General features: G+C 34.2%; 1 protein-coding gene across 3 annotated transcripts; it reads right to left on the bottom strand.

Moving 5' to 3' along the window:
* Window positions 1-1715: 1715 nt before the first annotated feature.
* LOC134273817 (uncharacterized) lies at window positions 1716-18609 on the bottom strand. Of its 3 annotated transcripts, none has more exons than XM_062756025.1 (9): window positions 18523-18609; window positions 18293-18433; window positions 17389-17688; window positions 16186-17133; window positions 15042-15161; window positions 14678-14846; window positions 14218-14369; window positions 8518-8583; window positions 1716-2459 (listed from the first exon to the last, which is right to left on the bottom strand). In XM_062756025.1, exons 1-9 carry the CDS (start codon window positions 18578-18580, stop codon window positions 2008-2010), a joined length of 2406 nt encoding a protein of 801 aa, XP_062612009.1. In that variant the 5' UTR covers window positions 18581-18609; the 3' UTR covers window positions 1716-2007. The 3 variants fall into 3 exon arrangements, with proteins under 3 accessions (XP_062612009.1, XP_062612010.1, XP_062612011.1); XM_062756026.1 differs by having other exon boundaries at window positions 8518-8580; XM_062756027.1 differs by lacking the exon at window positions 8518-8583.
* Between the last annotated feature and the right edge of the window lie 733 nt (window positions 18610-19342).

The following is a 19342-nucleotide window of genomic DNA, read 5'->3' as shown; positions in this document are numbered from 1 at the left end:
ACAGCAACAATGTACTCAGATTTCATGATGGAACAAAAGTTGGAGATCACTGCCCTCTTGACCTAGATGGTGTCTCGGAAAAATATCTACGATACAAAGTTTCTGCCTCAGAATGTCTGGACTTTTTTGCTAACGGAAGTTTCAGCTACATGTGCGAATATGACTTTTTGCCATGAACAGGCACCCTAGAGGGCTGTTTTGTTACCTTTAAATTTTTAGACGGTCTCAAGTTTAAATGATCGCATTTAATCATGTTTGTTTCTCTATCTGTTTAATTAATTTTTTTTTTAATTTTGGACCAAATACAACCAAACGCGCCACAAATTAAAGTATCAAGTTTGTTTTAATGAAGGGCACATCTTCTTCAAAAGAGATAACGTTTTAATGGAAAAACATTTCTCAAAAAACTATTGGCCACAAAGTATGAAACTCATGGAATATTTTTAGACTTTATGAATTCAAATAATAACCTCAGGGGGTAGAAGGGTGTCCAAAATGGCTATCAAAATGAAAATCAAATTCGGACACCATTCTACCCCTGCAATTTTTTTTCAAATATTCCTCTACCTTTTTGAGGTTTTGAACAGACAGATAATTACATGCTTACATGTATGATTTAATGTTGTTTTACCTATCAAGCGATAATTTTTCTATCATAAAGAGAAATCACCGCAAACACGTTCATACAGTACCAGTGAAGGGCTTCATTAAAATATGCCCATTGAGCAGTGAGGGTTCTTTATCGAACCAACGCCTGCCGTGACACGGGACCTAGACGTGACCCGATGGTGAACAAGAGGCGATTCTTCTTAAATTATGAAGTTCAAAATTTCGTTTGTAAGTAAATATCTAAAAAAAAACAAGTTTTTGCAGCATGAATGTAAGTCAGTTAATTTTTAGTATTGTTTGAGAAATCTGAGCTAAATTGATTTATCTGATTCATGATTGCTTTGAGGAGAGATAAAGCAGAAAATTTAATATCAATTTTTAAGAGGGATTAGTTTTTATTGTGATCAAAGAAATATAAAATAAGACGATTATCCAAATAAGAAGTGTAAACGATATGAATTTCCATAATTTGAAAGCATCGCACTTTAATCACAGGAAGGTGGGAATACATTTTTTTCCTGTAAACCGTCAAGATATTATTAAGTCATTCCTTTATTTTTGAAGGAGCCCTGACAAAATTCTCCTTAGGCGTAAAATTCTTACAATACTGGATTATAAAGCAACCATAATTCAATTAGCTCAAAGTACCGTACGAGGTATAAAACATTAAAAGTTCCCTTGTTGATTAGAATAAAAGATTCTGAAATATTCGGTGTTAACGAAAAAAAGGGTTGGAATGAAAATTTGCATATGGGTTAAGTAACATGAAAGAATGATTGGTTGATTGTATATTGTTTAACGTCCCTTTCGAGAATTTTTCACTCATATGGAGACGTCACCGTATGCCGGTCAAGGGCTTCAAATTTTGACCTGTCATAGGAGAAACCAAATTCGAGAGGTGTGCTTATCGACGTTTATTCTATTTTTCATGTTTCTTGTTCGGGATGCGAATGCCTCTGAAGGAAATGCAATTCATTTGTGTTGCAGAAGGTATTGGTTCGAACTGCTCAGTGACCCCCCAAATCCGAGTATATAGGTAAATATATCGATTTTATTCACTTGAAAATTCTCGAGAGGGACGTTTAACAAAAAATAAAACTCACGAATATACAGTATATTTATTATCTGAATTGTGCATTTAAATTTACCAAACATTTATCACGGGCAACAGATAAATTAACCCTCTATGAAGGCTTTAATTAGCATTTTCTCCTTTACAACACCGATTTTATTATTAAGTTGAAATGCATTCATTTTCAGCAAAGGGGTCAACTTGTTACCTTAATCCTCAATAAAGGCTTTTACAATCATTTTCTCCTTTTCAACACCGATATTTTTTGTTTTGGTTATTTTTTATGTCGACATGAATTTATTTTCAACAAAAGAAAATTTATATTTTCAAAATGAGCATACTACACAGGACAAATTGTCATTCTTTTTGTATGGGAGACAAGGGATTCTTCCACACTCTACAGCAACAGGAAACAAGTACGGACCCTTGTCCCTACTGTCTTCAATTCCACCATCATAGAAAGCTGTCTTTTCAATACAAATATGGCGCGTACCACCCTCTCCTTTCTTTACACCAGCAGTGACCAAGACTCCCACATATTCCAACCTCCACTCTGCCGGACAGGTCACTTTGGCCGGGATCATCAGGACGGTAGACACAAGCTGTACCTGACAAACTGAACAGCTTAAGTGGTAGGTGAATCCAGAAACGACGTTTTTTTGTTCATTTAACACCTTTTTTACAGACGATGAGGAATCATATTCTGGAACTTGAGGGAGACAAAGGAAGTCGCCCACAGCTCCTCTGTCTAACTCTGTGCCGCTGGAACTCATAAAACCTATGGAAGAGAAACGTTTCCCAACGCTGTACAACTTAATTGTAAGATATAGTTCTAGTCTAGACATAACAATGACTTCAAACTACAGTGGACTTTCAGATATCCGGACGATTATTCATGGGAACAGAATTTTTAGCTCTACTGGTCAGAGACCAGAAGAGCTTATGCGATAGTAAGGTGTCCGTCGTCCGTCCGTCTGTCTGTCTGTCCGTCTGTAAACAATTTTTCAAAATGCTACTCCTCCTACAGTTTTGATCTGATTTCAATATAACTTGGCACACAAGTAGTCTACACTAAGATACATAAAATAGTGCATCGGTTTTTGATTCTGATGAACGGTGTTGCCATGGTTACTAAAAATAGAAATTTCTTAGAAATTCCTTTAAAACGCTACTCCTCCTACAGTTTTGATCTGATTTCAATATAACTTGGCACACAAGTAGTCTACACTAAGATACATAAAATAGTGCATCGGTTTTTGATTCTGATGAACGGTGTTGCCATGGTTACTAAAAATAGAAATTTCTTAGAAATTCCTTTAAAACGCTACTTCTCCTACAGTTTTGATCTGATTTCAATATAACTTGGCACACAAGTAGTCTACACTAAGATACATAAAATAGTGCATCGTTTTTTTATTTTGATGAGCGATGTTGCCATGGTTACTAAAAATAGAAATTTCTTTGAAATTCCTTTAAAACGCTACTTCTCCTACAGTTTTAATCTGATTTCAATGTAACTTGGCACACAAGTAGTCTACACTAAGATACATAAAATAGTGCATCGGTTTTTGATTTTGATGAGCGGTGTTGCCACGATTACTAAAAATAGAATTTTCTGGGAAATTCCTTTAAAATGCTACTCTTCCTACAGTTTTGGTCTGATTTCAATATTACTTGACACACAAGTAGACTGCACTAAAATACATGGACTCCTGCATCAGTTTTTGATTTTCTTGAACAGTTTTGCCATAGATACTAAAAATAGAATATTCTGTGAAATTCTTTCAAAATGCTACTTCTCCTACATGTATTTAAGTTTCAGTTCAATTTCAGATACACTAGGTAAATAAGTAGCTTATACAAAGATACATAATTTAATTAATTAGAAATGTCATGTTATTTTCTGTTTCTTACTATATGATCATTGTTGTCATGGTAATAGAATATTCTGTTATATATACTTTCAAGATAACTTAAAAATAGTATAATCTGTCATCTACTTTTAAAATGCTAATCTCAAAGTTTTAATCTGATTGTATAATAAACTTTATACACAATGAAATAGACTTTTAAAATTTTGCTTTAAATAAAAAAATAAGTTAACATAACATAAGACGTTAACGACAAAAATTCACTCGGGTTCGATGTTCAGAAAAAGTTGACGTACAGTCGCCATATTGTTTTCTACAGACGGCGTGGTCAGAAGTTGAAAGTGTCATCTACATTCGTTTTACAATTAAGGGTTATTTAATCAGTCATAGATAATACGTTTTCTTGTGTTATTAAAAGGTATTTATTGTTTACTATATTTATTTTACGTTTCATTGCTGACTTCTTCTCTATGACTAGAACGAATTTAGCATTAAAGGCATAAAAAAATAAACTGGTTTTTCCGTTCATAACAATATAAATAAGAGAAATCTTCGGTCAAAAACCCATGTTGACAAAGCAAAGAGATAGATATTTAAATGGCTAGGAACTTGAAAAATTTAAACAAACACTGAGCATGCTGAGGTGAGAAAATGTAATTACATTATTTTTTCATTTTCTAAATAGCGGTTTGACACTGGTACTCCACTGTGTGTTTTTCTATAGGAGGACACATCGTCTCAAGCCACGGTCCAGAGTCTGCATATATAGCTCTCTCCTACCCATCGCTGCTTGAACACAAAAACTGTCGTAATCTTGAATATTTACGCCTCTCTATTGTGTCGTCATATTCTGTCAGTGGCAAGTTTTTTTTCCATCACAATCGAAATCAACAACTGATGTCAACAATATACAAGATATATTTCTTATACTGCGATTGGATATTGAAAGGTCGCGATAAAGTTCATCATCCGACTATGCTTTACTCACAATGGTCAATATTTTAATGAGCTACGAAGAATTCTCTCCTCGTTCAACCACAGCCAGATGGGAGAGGAGCGTACATTTTGGCCGTGGTTTGCGACGATGAGGAGGACACTACTTTCGATCTTTTTTTTTTGGTTTGTTATCTTTTTATTATGCCTAGCATCAGGATATTAGCACTGCCAAGTGACTTGTTTGACTTCAATCTTACTATTTTCTTACAAAACCACTACAATTGTGCAAATTGTGGATTATTATTTTTTGTTGGACAAAATATATTTTTCCATATGTAATATATTTATAAAGTGAGAAGTGAATAGAACACTCATCACTGCAAACTCGGAAAGCTACACCTGGGTGTAGAGAAAATTGGGACTATCACACATATATTCCTAAAGTTCAATGAAGCTAGTTTGAATTAAATTTTAAAGCATGCATAGCAGCAGAATTGAGTGACATGCCACACATCGGTGGTCAGATATAGGTATCAGTGCTTTTTTTTTTAGAGAAAGACAAAGGAAAGTTATGTTAATCACTAAAATGTAGACAGTATTGTATTACGTGAAACGGATCTGTTCTGCATGGTGTGATATGTTTGCAAATGACATCGTAATAATCTTACTGAATGACCTTAAAGTAGAAATAAAATTTTAATTCACATTATGATTATTGTACTAGCATTAAGCATTAGCTGCTGTGTGAACACAAGTTTTAATTTGCTTTATACATATGTATTCTTATTCACATTATTTTAGTTTTTACTTCACAATAATTTACTGTGAACAGTTCATAGATTACACAGAACGAATTCTATTTTTTAACAGAGTCTGTACAATGTCATTAATATGATAGAACATGAAACTTGTTGCTCTCTTGTTGAGACAGATAGGCTAGAGAGCTATAGATCTGTAACACTGTAAAAACCTGCTTTTTGTCTGTGCTTTCAGGTGTTTTTCTTGATTTTATGCATTTGCCTACTTTAAGCGTGGTATCCATTATTAGTCCCCTACCAGTGAAACCGTAGGGACAATAGGTTTCCTCAGCGTCTGTCTGTCCGTCCATCGGTCCATCCGTCTGTCTGTTAGTCTGTCTGTCTTGGTTTTCCGCATTTTTTTTCTGAAAGCTTACAGATATTGAGCTGAAATTTGGTATGTAAATGTATCTTCATTTTAATTTTGTTTTGCTTCATTGATTTTTGACGGAATTATGGCATTTTTAATTTTTCATAATTATAGAGTTCGTGCTGCGCTAAATTCGGATGGTCGACATTGAACAGTGTGTGTTGTAAATTATGAAGCGAGAAAAAGACGAGGGTAGATAATGAAGAAATAGTTAAAAAATTGTTTGCATGCTTAAAAAATCTTCAAGAACAACTGGGTTGGGAAAGATGATACTAAAGTGGAAGCATCCTCGGGTAGTGCAGATTCAAATTTGTTCAAATCATGACTCTTGGGGTAGGGTGGGGCTGCTGGGGCCACAATGGACAATCAAAGTTTTTAAAATCCTCTCAAGAAAAAACAAAGTCATGACTGGTCATATTTAGATGGAAGCATCCTCATGTAGTGTAGATTGAAGACAAATCTTCTCAAGAAGAACAAAGCCATGATTAGTCATATTTATATAGAAGCATTCTCAGGTAGTGTAGATTTAAGTTTGTTCAAATTATGACCACCAGGGGTAGGATTGGGCTACAATGAAAAAATCAAATTTTAAGAATGCTACTGTAAACAGGGAAATTTTTGCCTCCATTTTATTTTCGCTCTACCCTCATTTTGGCAAATTTAAAATGGGGCAAATTAAAAGAATAAAATATAATTTTTTAAGCAAAACTACAACTGGGCAAATTTAAAACGGGGCAAAATTTTTGCAAGTGTGAAAGGCCGAAAATAAGAAGGGGAGAAAATAGCCTTGCATACAGTATATATATAGAAAAAAATCTTTAAATTTCTTATTGGAACAAGTAAACCATGATTGGTCATGGTTATATATAAGCATACTCGTGTAGAGTAGATTTGGGTTTGTTCAAAGCATGACCTCCAGTGATAGGGTGGGGACACAATGGATGAACAATATTTTACATAGGAATATATAGGGAAAATCTTCTCAAGAAGAACAAATCCAGGATTTATAGCCATATTTATATGGAAGCATTTTCTGGTAGCGTAAATTTAAATTTGTTGAAATCATGACCCATGGGGTAGAATGGAGCCAAAATGGAAGTTCAAACTTATAGGGAAAGCAGCCATAGTAGTCAATGAAATATGTAAACATTCTTAGCTAGTGTGGATTCAAGTAATTCAAATCATACCCCCATCCCCCATTTTATAGGTAGGTTTGGGACCAATTGCTTTTAAGCTTTTCAATACTGGATTGATTTATGCTTTTTAGCTCTACTAGTCAGAGACCAGAAGAGCTTATGCGATAGTAATGCGTCTGGCGTCCGTCTGTCTGTCTGTCCGTCTGTCTTTAAACAATTTTTCAAAATGCTACTCCTCCTACAGTTTTGGTCTAATTTCAATATAACTTGGCACACAAGTAGACTACACTAAGATACATAATTCTGTGTATCGGTTTTTGATTTCGATGAACGGTGTTGCCGTGGTTACTAAAAATAGAAATTTCTGTGAAATTCTTTCAAAATGCTACTCCTCCTACAGTTTTGGTCTGATTTCAATATAACTTGGCACACAAGTAGAATACACTAAGATACATAATTCTTTGTATCGGTTTTTATTTTCGATGAACGATGTTGCCGTGGTTACTAAAAATAGAAATTTCTGTGAAATTCTTTCAAAATGCTACTCCTCCTACAGTTTTGGTCTGATTTCAATATAACTTGGCACACAAGTAGACTACACTAAGATACATAATTCTGTGTATCGGTTTTTGATTTCGATGAACGGTGTTGCCGTGGTTACTAAAAATAGAAATATCTGTAAAATTGTTTCAAAATGCTACTCCTCCTACAGTTTTTGTCTGATTTCAATATATCTTGGCACACAAGTAGAATAAACTAAGATACATAATTCTGTGTATCGGTTTTTATTTTTGATGAACGGTGTTGCCGTGGTTACTAAAAATAGAAATTTCTGTGAAATTCTTTCAAAATGCTACTCCTCCTACAGTTTTGGTCTGATTTCAATATAACTTGGCACACAAGTAGAATACACTAAGATACATAATTCTGTTTATCGGTTTTTACTTTCGATGAACGGTGTTGCCGTGGTTACTAAAAATAGAAATTTCTGTGAAATTCTTTCAAAATGCTACTCCTCCTACAGTTTTGGTCTGATTTCAATATAACTTGGCACACAAGTAGAATACACTAAGATACATAATTCTGTATATCGATTTTTGATTTGGATGAATGGTGTTGCCGTGGTTACTAAAAATAGAAATTTCTGTGAAATTCTTTCAAAATGCTACTCTTCCTACAGTTTTGATATGATTTCAGTATAACTTGGCACACAAGTAGAATACACTAAGATACATAATTCTATGTATCGGTTTTTGATTTCGATGAACGGTGTTGCCGTGGTTACTAAAAATAGAAATTTCTGTGAAATTCTTTCAAAATGCTACTCCTCCTACAGTTTTTGTCTGATTTCAATATATCTTGGCACACAAGTAGACTACACTAAGAACATAAAGAGACTTTATCAACGATCATTATTCTATTTATTGCTGTTGTAAAGTTTCAAATCCCAGCTGCTTAAGGACTTTTCTCTTCCTTTGCTATAAGTTCAAACCAGTAGAGCTTCAGTCTCGACAGAGACTTCTGGTTTAACGTTATGTTGTCTCATTTAACTGGCAACTCAGATATCCGGATATTTCACATATCCGGACAAATTGACTGGGAACCGGATAAATGAGGGTCCACTTTATCTTAATCACTCACCTGCTATGGAAAAAAACTATTCTAAAGATAAGTTACCAGATGTTTGTGAATTATATTATTATGAAATATTCCACTAGATACTGACCTGTGTATATTGTCCTTGTGTTTTCATGTTTCGGACACACCTTCCCTCCCCAAAGCGTATAAACTGCTAATTATTAATTAAATAAAGGTACATTTTTAGTATTTATAAAAGTAATCAAAACACATTTTATTTGATTTTGCCTTCTCGTTAGTATACTGAACGGGACAGATATTGGTACACCAAGTCCGATGGTGAAAGTTAAAAGTACAGGTACATATCGTCACTAGTAGACCACCAGATTTTAAGTAAATCGCCGTTTATTAAAAAAATCAGAAATTTTGCAAACTTTGCCTTACAAGGGTCTTTCTTTCTAATTCAGAAATATTTAAATATAAATACTTTAAAAATTTGCTGAAAAAATTTAGCAAATTCATATTTCAAAAGGTGAATAACTTGTTAGGGCACCGCAAAAGTGGAGCATCCCCTCACCAAGAGCATATCAATAAATCAAAATGGCATTCGACCACAGGCACCTGATGTTACTTATTTTTCTTTTAAGAAAAAAAAATATACACATACCTAATATTAAACAAGGTATCCATCGAAATCCGCCATCTTGGATTTTCGAAGTAGATCATCACTTGTATTTTCGTCTGAAATTCCGTCAAATAAATTCCCTGCAACCATATTCTTTCTGTGGCCAGTCTTTCGAGGACACTGCAGCCAGAAAGGCGCATCACACTTGCAAATATTGAAAATCCCTCGTCAAACTCGACCTACTGCTTCAACATTCCGGGAAATCGCCAAAGGGGGACCGGAAGTTTACATACGACTTGAAATTCTTAGGGAAAGTCCTTTTTTGATTGGTCAATATATTTGTACGATTTATTTTTAAAAATAACCGGCGAAAGTTAGTACTTATTCCAAAAACAATAATTCAGACAATAGTACAACGTAATATACATTTAAGAACATTCGTTTTATTTCTCTCAAAATAATTTCGATATAGCTTGATCAAAGCGATTATATTTTGTAAATGTCGAAGATCGGCCTGATCATGCTAGTTGATCAATGAACATTTTCGAGACAAATTGAGTCGGTTGTAAGTCCCTACTTACATGCACTAATTGCCACTAAATATAATTAATAACAATGTCATTATTGATGCCCTGATTGAGCGCTATCCGTGGAGAAGATTGACTTTATTTAAAGTATGTACGCACGTGTGTGAGGGGGGGGGGGGTCCACACTAAAATTATCCCAGGGAGTGTTGAGATCTGCAATTTTATGTATTGCAATAAAGTAGCGGCATGGCGACATTTTTATTTTTTTCTTGATGAAAGATTACACATAAACATGTTGCATAGGCTTATATTTGATTTCATTACATATCCTGTTATCAGTGTGATCCCTCTCCTTTTTCAATTAAGCATATGCCAGGTATATATAACTGGATGGTTTGCAGTCTATTGTTTTTTGAAAATGATACAATTAACTCTGGATGATTGTTGTTGATTTTTTTTCAAGCACCCCCCCCCCCTCTTTTATTCAAGATTGTTTCGAACGCAACGACCTGTATAGATTAATACAGTATATTTTACAGGTATATTTATAAGAAGTGTTTTATTTTTCTCATTTTGCATTTTTTTCATTTCTATTATCGAAATATTTATTAAAATTTCAAAGTAATTATAACACGCCGCTTTAGATCCACCACAAAACTGACAAATACGGAATTCCCATTAGCATATTGATGTAAACTTCCGGCCCCCTTTTGGCGATTTCTCGGAATGTTGAAGCGGTAGGTCGAGTTTGACGAGGGATTTTCAATATTTGCAAGTGTGATGCGCCTTTCTGGCTGCAGTGTCCGTAAGTTTAGACCTCGAAAGACTGGCCACAGAAAGAATATGGTTGCAGGGAATTTATTTGACGGAGTTTCAGACGAAAATACAAGTGATGACTTACTTCGAAAATCCAAGATGGCGGATTTCGATGGATACCTTGTTTAATATTAGGTATGTGTATATTTTTTTTATTAAGAGGTAGTCCACTGAAAATCAGGCAATGGGTGGCACATCGCATGTCATGGATTTTTATTATTTTTTGCATGTAGACTTATTAAAGCAAGTGTTTACACATGACAACAGCAAAAAAATTTTTAGTGCTCCACTAGTCCTATTTTTGGTAAGTGCTCAATTTTTAGTGCAAAAAGGTCAACATGGGGGTAAAAAAAATTACTAGGTTTTTATTTTGTTTTATATGTACCAGATACGCAAAACCTGGATGTGTCTATCAATATTATTTATACCATAGACTCTTATCTTTAATTTTAGTAATGAATAAGACTCCAATTTATATTTCTTTAGAAAAAAATATGTGGTCCAAAATTGAGTTTAGCAAGTAACTTTTTGAATTCATTACCCAATTTTCATTACGTTATAAAACCCAATACATTTCAATGACAGATTTTTTTTCTCATGTTATTATGAATACAAAGTACAAACTTTTGAGTCACTCAATAAAATCAGTGGGCACCCTTATATTGAGAGAATTAAAAGGAGTCAAATTTACCTATGTTTTACAATTTTTCACAATTAAACCGATCCCGACCGGAATTATATGAAGAAGGAAATACTATAATTGTAATGTTAAATTTGGCTCTTTTGTTGTAATATGGCCAAAAAATTACTTGATTTATTTGTACATGTCTTATGGGTGGCAGTTGTCTTTAGTTTTATAACTTTACACATTTTGCATTATTTTCAATCGGGATCGGTTTTATGTCAATCGGGATCGGTTTTTACCGTAAAACTAGAAATATTCTGCATTTAATGTATCAGAAAAAAATATGCTTGTCTTTTATTTCTGTTCAGTTAGTCAACTGTTTTAAAATTATTTTATCCATGGATTCAAATGTTTATACAATTTATTTAAAATACTAATGTCTTTTACGTACATGAAGATTACAATCATGTATAACATCTGTTTGATTTCTTGATACTCGGTATTAAAAATACAAGTATTTGTACATGCATTATGCAACAACTGAGAGTAAACAGCTTATCTTTATTAAATATCTTATTTCCAACTAAAGTTTTTTTTTAATTCTCTTGTGAATTAAAGAGTTCAATTCTATCATTGGCAAAAATATACTTGCACGTACCTAAATGCAGAAAATATTTAAATGTGCACAGTCTCGGCTTTATCCAAATTTTTTAAACCTGTCATCTATAAAAGCCGTTTCCCCTATATTTTCATCTTATAAAATTTAATTTTATATTAATAAGAAAATAAGTTATTTCATATATATAGTATCATTATTTAAGAGCCTAGAAATCGCAAGCAAAAAGCCGGGACGGGGTGGGGTGGGGGGGGGGGGGGGCAAGGCGGCATATTAAAAAAAAACTTTCATCAATGGGAAAACATTTTAGAATTGGCCAACATGGTCACATTTTTTAACTTCATATTGAATGTGAGTATGCGATTGTTTCAATCACCAAATTTAACCCCCCCCCCAAAAAAAAACAACAAACAAACAAACAAACAAACAAAAACAATACAAAACTAGAGGTACTGTGAACAATGAGCTCACTAAATGATACCCCCGCCTCCTAATGAATATAATGGCAGTGTCCATGTTTTGCTCTGGAAAATCAAGAATATACCGGGGTATGTCAGATCAAAAAGTAAACTAGGAGATGCATAATGGCAATATGTAATTAAGAATCTGTGAAAGTTTCATTAAATTTCCTACAGTGGTATGAGAGGAGTTGCGGAAAAGAGATGGGTACCCCAAAGCGTAACAGACGGACGGACGGAAATGCCGATTACTATATACCCTCCCACTTTTCAAGCGGGGGGTATAACAAAAAATACGCCCACGAAATCTTCCGTTTTAGCGGCAAATTGAAGTGGGGAGTTCAACAGTAATTTTCCTCAATAAATATTTTTTAAATCTTATTTTTCACTTTTTTAATAAAATATTTTTAATCGTACCGCGGATCGTTTACTTTGGTTTGATTGCATAGATAAATATAATCAAAAGTTTTTTTTGTTTGTTTGTTTGCTTTTTTTTGTGCGCGTGTGTGTGTGTGTGTGTGTGTGTGTGTGTGTGTGTGTGTACAAATATCATGAAATAAACATCTCAACTCCGTTGACTTGAATTAAACATCTGAACTCCGTTGACTTGAATTAAATGTTGCGTAAATCTAAAATATTCATCTTTCCTTGATAATCAGAAGAAAATAAAATCTCTTCATATCCCAATTTTATAAGAAATATTCAATATAAACAATTAATTATTTGTACGCATAGCCTAGTAAATCAGTTTTAAAAATTTGTTCTCGGACATGTACAAAATTACTTTTCAAAAGGGACTTCTAGCTGAGACGTCGCCCGTGAAAAAAATACATTTTATATAAAAATATATGATTATTTAACAAGTAGGATGATGCACTCTGAAAAGTAATTGAACAGAAAAAGAGAAATTATTTATTTTTAATCGTTTTATTTGCGCTTTTATGCAAAGAATTTACAAACTTCTTTGGAAAACTTGTTACTATTTAATTGTGACGCAATATTAGTCAGGTATATGACGTCACTGATACATCAATGGAAACGTGGATTCATCCTGAATAATACTGCCAATATTAATCTAAATATTACGTTTGGAGGCGAAAATGAATTCTATTTCAAAAATAAAGTAGTAATTTTTTGTTAAATAATTTTATTTTGTGTATATATTCTAAATATTTTACTAGGATTTCGATAGTAAGGTGTTTAGCAGATTTACCGATGCCACGGGAGATAACTCTTACATCGCAACATTTCATAAAAACGTCGATATATTTTGACAGAAAACTACTATCAAAAGTGTTTTGCCCACCAATTTTATTTTTGAAACTGAAAGACGAAATATTTCTAGATTTAGTTCAGCATGAATTATAGTCCTGTTAAATAAGTATTGGAAATTACAGTTCGTTGTTTCTGACCGAAATTCAATGGTTTATATAGGGGAATTCAAGAACACGAAACAAAAGGATATTTTACTAAATAAGCAATTTTAAAACAAATCTTCGATTACATTATTCCATTTGGACTACATTGATATTGTTTTCAATAAAATATCAAATATTCGTCACATTCGATGTGCCGCCTATTAATACAATACTGCCTGGTTTTTCGGTGGACTGCCTCTTAAAAGAAAAATAAGTAACGTCAGGTGCCTGTGCATTCGACATAGATCCCGATGCAAATACTTCATTTTCGATTTGGACAGCGTTAATTCAGATATCCACAAACGAATTCAACATAACACGTTTGCGTTACATATACTTAATCTCCCCCAAACTCCGTTGCGAGAATTTGAAAACAGATTGCCTCGCAACGAATTACCGGGGTCCCTGATTATGATTTGTTGACGATCTAATATATTTTTAAAGTAATGAGATCGATAGCTGTCTGTTAACTAAACCTTTTGCATACTCAACCAATACTAACAAACGGGCATGTTCTTTTCGGTACTGGCCTCCGTCATCTTTACACTCACGATGGCTTACGATTTAAAAGGCATAGTCTGATTGGTCGAAGAATGTAAGCAAATCTTTTTAGAGAATATGACAACCTGAATATAAAGATATGGAACTATTGGAGGTTAACCTATGGAAGCTGAGTCTACAGCATCAAATTCCTGATCATTGGAAAACTAAACTTGGGTTCCTATATGGTAAAGAAAATGTATGAAATGCACATAATACTGACCAGATCCTTTCAATTTGTTTTGAATGTTGTCAATAAAACCATCGTATAAAGGATCGTTCCATGTTGAGATTTGTCTATCTTCTCCCATCAGTGATGGTGTTTGTAATGCTGTTGGATCTGGCTTGTCGTGAGTTATTAGGTTCGTCTTTTCGCTACAACGTAAATAAGAACTTGAATCGACTTTCGAAGCGTAAAGTGTCGCATACAGTGAAATCACTAATTTTCGTGGGGATTTGATTTTCGTTGTTTTCGAGGTATGAAGAGACCCATGAATTCATGTCTACAACGAAAAGTAAAATGTCATATACATGTCTACTCAACAATTTTCTTCATCCACGAAATCATATCCGCGGGAACCCGTATATTTTCTTCCAACCACGAAAATTTGACCCCACAAAAATATGTGATTTAAGAATTGAGAAATCGATGTTTTTAAAAACATTTTTAGGCAGATTATAACCTTTCAGCAATATCGTTATTTTGCTTTATTTCCTTTATAACATCACGTAAATCCTGTATACTTCGCTCTAAATGCATACGCATTAAAGCTTCATGTTCAAGTTTATCTTCTAAACGGTCAATTTCTTCGTGATGCTGCCTTGGCAAAACATCCATCCTATGTGAAGAACCTTCAGCCACACAAAAAAATGAAAAGCAAAAAATATAATGATCTTTAGTATAAATTTCTAAATATAAATGTTTAATTCCAATTTTTTTTTATCTACATGCAGCTTTTCTCTTCTTTATTGAAATGTATTAGAATGAAAAAAAGTTATACCAATGAAAAATTGATTCCTTTAAATTTTTTTAATCGTAATACCCACAAAACTTGGTTTCGTCGTCGTTTTGAGGACAGTCGGTGATGCCACCACATACCCAGGAGTAGGGCACACATCTAGAACCTTCACATGTAAACTCGTTTATTAAACAAGCACGGGAACCGTCTGGAAAAGAAATATTTTTTTCAACACAGACTTGCTTGCATTGTTTGAATTTACCGAGATTGAAATTGTTTTGAGGAAAGCAATTTTGGTAAGCTTTCAAATAAAATTATAATTTGCTATGGGTTGGAAAAAAAATGGGGAAACAGCACCTGTAATGTACAAAATTTTGATTGATAGTGTATAGTTTAACGTCCCTCGAGAATTTTTCACTCGCAAGGAGACGCCACCACTTGCCTGTGGAGAGCTGCATTTTTTTGTCCTATACACATTCCACAGTTGGATTAGAACCCGCGACGTAATTAGGATCAACTCCTTACTTTGTGACTCTAAGGCAGACGCTCTAATCACTGCGCCACGCGGGCGATTGTACATAATATTAACATGACACATACCGGTAATTTGTAAACCGTTCACAGTTCTTCAGTAGGTAGAGCGCTCTATGATCGGAAAGTCGTGAGTTCGAATCTCGATCGCGAATGACTCGAGTTCTTTCGGCATGTATTCGACACTGTTACTGAAGCGAAAGTTGCGGATCCTAATGAGACCTGATAGGCGCTGGCACGATAAAGATCCGTCACTACTCAGTGGCCCTCAGTGCCGTGTAAAGGTCAAAAGTTGAAGCCATTCACATTGGGAACGTCTCTTTTTAAGAAAATATATCTAATGGGACGTTTAACAGCAAACAATCATAATCTGCAAACTATCGCTTTGGGAGTTCATGAGATTAAAAAATTCCATTTCAACATAACAGGTGCTCTCTTGAATGTCACAACTGCAAATTTGACTTCCACAATTGTATAATAATATTAAATTTCTTGCACCTTCAATGCCAAAGAATCGTTTGTCTAAAGGCCGGTGTTACCGGTCAACAGGGAATTCTTTACCTTCCCAGGCATCTGATTCTACGTCTGAGGTATCTAGGGAACCTTGTTTAATATACCCTCTTTGCAGAATTGTATTCTTTACAGATCGGTTTCTGTTCATTATCTTCCATGTTTTTCATTTTAAGTCTAAATATATTTACCTGGGACACAGTAAGTTCCATTCACGTTCGTCATAAATCCAATCCTGCACAAACATTGTTTTTGTGAATTACATCCTCTTCTCTTACATTGCGCATGCTCGGGACACTCCTCATCCAGGCTACATCCATGATATATGTCAACTTTCCTATTCCTTTCTGATAACCTTCCCATCAAAAGCTTAATTAATTGATTCAATTTCCCTTCATTGTTTCTTCTAAGTAAAGACACCACAGTTTTATTAATAAAATTGTGTGCATTGTGAAAATTCCCTTCGGTACTTTCCATTAATATATCATTGTTTACATGATTACTTTGTTCAGTAGTATGCGAAGAGTTTCTTATCTTTAAGGTTGCATTTTGATTGTCCGAAGATCCTGTAAAACCCTCTTTAGAGGGCAGTTTCTTATTGGAGAGAGCGTTTGCAGGAAAATCCTCTGTTATGTCAGAGGGTACCGTATCTATCTCCCCTTCCTTTACATTTGTGTCAATATATTCAGGATGAGTCTTGAGCTGTGAATTTTTCGAAGATGAAAGCATTTCAGAAGTTGTGTCGTCTGAATTATTTGAGAAATGGTCGTTTACCTGTGTTTTGGATGACATCACGTTTGAATTGACAACATCAGAATATGAAGGATCTTTGATACCTGTCCAATCTTCAACTTTATTACCAGTCTTTTCATCGTGATTTTTTAACGGTTCCCCACTTTTGATATCCTCTGGATTAGAGTTGTCTTTCTCACTTAACTTCCCATGGATTTCCTTGCTGTCATCCTTATTTTCAGAAACAACAATGTCTTGTCCCGTATTTGAAGGCATATTTTCCGACATAAAATCGTTTGCTTGAACCTCGTCCACTATCTGACTTACACTATTATTACTTTGAATAACATTGTTTTCATCCATCAAAAGATCCTCTGGTACTTGGAGATCTTGACCATGACATTGGTCTGTAAGTTAACGAAAGCATTTGAAAAATATTTCCACACTTAAATTTATTGCACCAACACCAAAACATGCACGTTTTTTGATTGTATTAAGTAAAATACAAGTCCATTTCAAAATTATTTGTTAAATATTTTCGTATGTACCTTTTATCAACATGGACTACGTCCTTTAATTATTATCAATTAAGAATGAATAACCGTTCCTTTTATTCATTTCTGGATTTTTATTTCCATATAAAAGGGATTGACCGGACTTACCTACAGAGTAATTTTTGTCAACGCATTTTCGAGCCTTCAGAGGATCTAACCAATACTCTTTCGGGGTTATCTCCCGTTTGTCTTCTGGACAAACACAGACATCGCCATCACATACGGTTGACAGAACACAAATCTTGTCAACACACGGATGGTGGAGTTCAGCTTCAAAAGGGGACTTGCAATGGCCGTCAGAAGTTGGTTCCATTAGCTCATTACACTGACACACACTATCCATACAAACGGCGAACGGAGAGAGACATCTGTTTAGATTTCCATCACAATCCTCTCCCATTAGTTTACCTGCGAGATATTTGACTATTTTATTTATCTGTTATGTGTGGGGTTTTTCGGTAGAAGTCGTTTGTATATATCATAAGTACAAATAATATATGGAGATAACGAAGAGTATTCAAACTCAAAATGCCATAAAATACTAAAAAATAGGAGCAGAGCAAACATGGACCTCCAAAACATCTGAGGCAGGGTCAGGTACCTTGAAAGATTAAGCATTTCATGTCGACCTGGTCACATTCGCCATGTGCTCATTGTCCTGATCGGGACATTACGGGATAACCTGTCGCCAATTCAGTGTGTATATAATGGCTTAACAATTAGTATGAAAAAAGTCCGTCTGCATATGATTTAATAATAAATTGTATTTGCTGACAAAGTCATTACGTCCACCGCTACAAGAACAAGAAAAGTTGACGATTGAAAAGTCAAACATCTCAATCGTCTTAAAGCTTGATTGTGCGAAATATCAAATCCATATCTCTTGCGTGTACAGTTCTTGAGTTGTAATGTATGACAGTCAGGCAGACAGACACCTAGTTAAGTGATTCCTTAGTGTCGCTCGTCTCTGCATGCGACAAACAAATGATATGTTTTCAATTTTGATTCTTACCTGGAACACATTGTGATCTATCGTCAGTATACACGAATTGTGAAACACACTGACACATATATCCCTCGCACCCGTTAGGGCGACATCTAGCGTTAGCAGGACATTGAGAGTGTCTGGTGCATTTCTCAAATATTAGAAGAGCTGTAAATACATACATACATAAAAGAGATGCAATAAAAATAAATATTGAAATTCAACGACAAACTAGTCTTAAGAAACTAAATTCATACCTTGAGAAAATGTTATCACGAAAAAAAAATGAATCAGAAAATCATACGAAAAAGCCATTTGGTTTCAAAACATTAAAAGTCCGGTAAATACATACAGCACATGTTTGCACTCTGTAACTATAATTTGTTAGAAATGTTCTTTTTCTATAGTTACTGATTACATAAGAATTCCAATGTCTGTCGCATTTCCCACGTACATGTTACTCGTTTGTCATACATTAAAGCGCACCTGTTGTGTAAAAAAAAAATTGATAGAGCGGAAATGAAGACCAATACAGACGAATCGCTAACGTTGATCAATTCATCATAATTAAACATTTGTCATACATGTAAATGGACCAGGGAGAGCTTATTAAAAGAATATCTCTGTTGATGGAGAATGATCCATTTAACCAGCAAAAATGTTTTTTTAAAAATATTTACCTTAGATTTTTTTCAAATTAAAACTTTGCTTTGGATTTTTTTTCTCAATACACATGTACATTATCCTGGTATTAATTATGAGATCGACGTTATTTTCTCCTAACGAAAATAATTTTTACGTACACACGTAGAAAATATGGAGCTATGATACGGTCTTTCAGATGTTTTGTTTTGTTATAAATGTTATACCTTTCTGTGTATAAATAACTCTTCCTTTTAGTTATCACTGATCAGAATCATTGTTGAAGTAAAACTAAATGCAAGATTTTTATTATGTTTATCATTTGAGCTCTTCCGAGCAAAATGGCCATAGATGTATGTGCGATAAACTTGAAGAGTTATGGACCCTCTCCAGATACAAAAGCAAGTCTTTATCACATTTTAATAACATATCCTT

This window comes from Saccostrea cucullata, unplaced genomic scaffold, assembly GCF_032062105.1.
Source record: "Saccostrea cucullata isolate Sc308-1 unplaced genomic scaffold, CSIRO_AGI_Scuc_v1 ctg1379, whole genome shotgun sequence".
Lineage (NCBI taxonomy): Eukaryota > Metazoa > Mollusca > Bivalvia > Ostreida > Ostreidae > Saccostrea > Saccostrea cuccullata.
The sequence above is the reverse complement of the archived record's forward strand: the minus strand, read 5'-3'. Positions and strand labels throughout refer to the sequence as shown.